Here is a 3,030-nt window from a genome sequence, read left to right on the forward strand (position 1 = left end):
ACAGTTGTAAATAAAAGTAGTTTCCTCATCAGATAACTTTCCCCCACAAGTTGGAAAGGTTCTGCAACCCATAAAATATAAATGAAATAAATGAATCACTCAATTTCAATAAACAGGAGAAAAAGCTGCAAATGAAATTACATCACAATATACAGATGTATATGTTTGTATATCTTAGTATAAATAGCAAAGGAAACGTAGTACTGACAACCTCCTTAAGTTTTACACCTACAGGGAGTGATTCAGAAATGGTCTCAGGAAAAAACATGGCTCTGAAAACTCACCTGGCAATAGTAATAACCACCCCCAGCACAGTGATAGCAGTCAGAATGTGCTGCACTGTCAGAACGTCTTCATCATAGACTGTCAGTGCAATGAGAACAGCCAATACTGAGCCTGAGAAGAAGGCAAAGTTCTTTGCAAGCACAGTCAGCAGTGGTGATGTAAAGGAATTCATGTATTTGGAAGTGGGCTTGTAGCCACGACCTAGACGTCCATGCAGCTCATGGTCCAGCTCATTGAAGTGACGCAGGTATAGGCGACCATACAGGGACCAGCGCCGTGCACCCAGGCTTCCAGGTTCTCTGCGGATCACTTCTGTATAGCTGAAGAAAGCGTACAGCACCTGCCACACCAGGATGAATGGGCACAGCAGCAAATTGGCCAAACCCATTAGCAGGATGACTCTGCTAAGCTGCTGGGCAAGCTCTAGGCGGTTCCCATTCCGCTTGTACTTGGGGTGCAGGTTCCATTTATTCTGAAACAGAGAGCCAGGACCCCAGAAGAGGATGAGCTCAAAGTTGTACTTGAGGCCCTGGGTGAGGAACACCACATTGCCCAGCAGGGGGAGCTGCAGCTGCACTGGCAGCAGTGATTTGTTTATCATGGCCACCATGTAGTTCTTGAATCGCAGGATGCGGTGATAGATGTCAAGTTCTGTCAGCTCTTTCTTGTGTATGCACATTTGCTGTTCTCGCTGCAGGCTGATGAGCCGGTCCTGAACTTCCTGCCATGTGAAGTTGCATAGTTCATCCTGGTATAAAGAGACACAGAGCAAAAAGTAAACTGTCAATGCATGACACCACAACTCAAATCAGTGGCATCATCATATCTCTTCTTACAATAAGTGCAAGACACTTGTAACGAGATGGATTTGGATGACCATTTTCTGCAGCACTTTTGGTACAGGTCTCCAGGTGTAGCACTTACCATTCTGATCTTCAGTGCTTTGATGTAGAACTGCCTGATCTCCCAGTAGCTCAGAAAATTGCAAAAGACTTTAACAAGTCGATAGATCCAGAAGATGGCTGCCATGATGAGAAGAAATATAATCCAGCTGTTCTCTTGAATCCTGAATGGAAGCAGAGGAAGTAGAAGCATCGCAAATAAAGCTTATAAAGTTTATTAGAAAAAACAAGTCTTGACCACTTGTTTTTTCATGAGGCCTATTTGGGTATCAGAATTACTGAAAAATGTTTGAAGTAGATATGCAACAGCAAAAATATGACATGCCCACCTCTGTTATGGCTGAACTTTATTTAGTATGCAATTTAAAATATGATAAACAGTTGAGAAACTGTTGCTCTCAGTGTATATTGTAATCTATTAAACTGGCACTGAGCTCCTGTTTACAGGTTTTGGGTGAGGTGGCCTGCTTACTTCACTCTATAATTAAGGAAGGTTCCAAGTATCCCGTATCAAAACACAGAACATGCTGAGCATCAGTAATTTGTTCTTACAAACACACATTAGCCCTCACCTGATTGATGCTCTTTTAAGTAATTTCTATATCATTTCATATAGGATTCATTTTCAGACATATTAAAAAAACATGAAATGTTCCCAAGTATCAAGTATCTGGTTTTAAAAGGGAAACTAGAGATGGGGTATGAGGACAGAGAGACTCCAAACTGTTGGACAAGCTGTTCCCAAATTAGAATTCCAAGCTGTTGTACGTCATTGACTTTGATATTTGACTTCTGAGACACAGTCAGAATGAGGAAGAAATTGATGATGAGAGGGCTATGAGCTAGTTCGAGAAAACAAGCAGAGGCAAGGCTACGTCTTAGGGAAAAAAATATGACAACACAGGGCTGGAGGGGGAGGTCATGTGGTTGTCAGCTTGCTGGCACAGCCAAGTTGTCAGTAGCTCGACTGGAGTGAAGCTATCAATTACACTGCCCTGTTCCCTAAAGCCAGTGTGAACACATGTTGCAATTCGAAGCTACCAATCTCAGGTTGAAATAAACAACAAAATTTCATAGAAACTGACATCACCTGTTCTTGAAATGAAATAGACTTAAAAACAACATTTCAATCCAATAAAAACAGAAAAAAACAGAAATTCAAACCTTGTTTCATTTTGAACTGTTTTAAATCAGTGGCAAATGTTAATGCTAGCTGTCCTGGTATTCTGTTATTACCACTGGTATTAAAACTATTTCCAAGATGAATAAGTTTAATTTGACAGATGTTTAAAAAAAAATACTGCACAATTAAAAATGCAAATGTTTGATGTGTTAAAGGTTGCTTCTTTTATGTCTAAAGAATAAAATCAAGCAATGGATACTCAGGTCAGCACATAGATGGTTGAGTGTTCATCTCATACAAGTTGATTATAAGAGCATGTCTTCTTAAATCACAGCTAACAGTGCTGACAGTTAATAAGAGTTAAAAGAGTCATTGTTTAGCATTACAAATACAAGAGAGTGCTCTTCATTTTCTAGGGTAAACCAAGAAACCCACAGGGTACAACTAAATAGGCTACTGTTCCATATTCCTACTCTGTGAATGTGACTGTATCTTGCTGTCTGAAGCTACATCTCACACAATCCAATAAGAAATTAAGTCTGAAAGTCTAATTACAACTGTATTAAGCCAGACAACTTAAATCCCTCTAAAGGCCTGCCTCCAAAAGGGTTCTTATAATATCCAAGACTTTGTGTGCTTCAGAACAAAGTATCTAATCAAACTGGCTGAAATGTGAGGACAAGCACATCAGACATAATTTTATGTGACTGTATAGCTTTT

At 40.0% G+C, this 3,030-nt stretch overlaps 1 protein-coding gene across 1 annotated transcript; it reads right to left on the minus strand.

Moving 5' to 3' along the window:
• Window positions 1–44: 44 nt before the first annotated feature.
• On the minus strand, window positions 45–1,559 carry LOC111665235 (autophagy-related protein 9A-like). The gene is made up of 2 exons (XM_023420168.2): window positions 1,210–1,559; window positions 45–1,033 (listed from the first exon to the last, which is right to left on the minus strand). The coding sequence occupies exons 1-2, from the start codon at window positions 1,378–1,380 to the stop codon at window positions 281–283; spliced, it is 924 nt and encodes a 307-aa protein (XP_023275936.1). The 5' UTR covers window positions 1,381–1,559; the 3' UTR covers window positions 45–280.
• Window positions 1,560–3,030: the final 1,471 nt, after the last annotated feature.

Source organism: Seriola lalandi, unplaced genomic scaffold (genome assembly GCF_002814215.2).
Source record: "Seriola lalandi dorsalis isolate HSWRI2012SDOR001 ecotype SW California unplaced genomic scaffold, Sedor1 jcf7180002002131, whole genome shotgun sequence".
Classification (NCBI taxonomy): domain Eukaryota; kingdom Metazoa; phylum Chordata; class Actinopteri; order Carangiformes; family Carangidae; genus Seriola; species Seriola lalandi.

Bases quoted from the DNA above. Each gene is read 5' to 3' on its own strand.
- LOC111665235 (XM_023420168.2), bottom strand. From the start codon at position 1,380: ATGCTTCTACTTCCTCTGCTTCCATTCAGGATTCAAGAGAACAGCTGG. The intron at 1,034-1,209 runs GTAAGTGCTACA...TCTTTATACCAG, and splicing joins AAGCACTGAAGATCAGAATG to GATGAACTATGCAACTTCAC.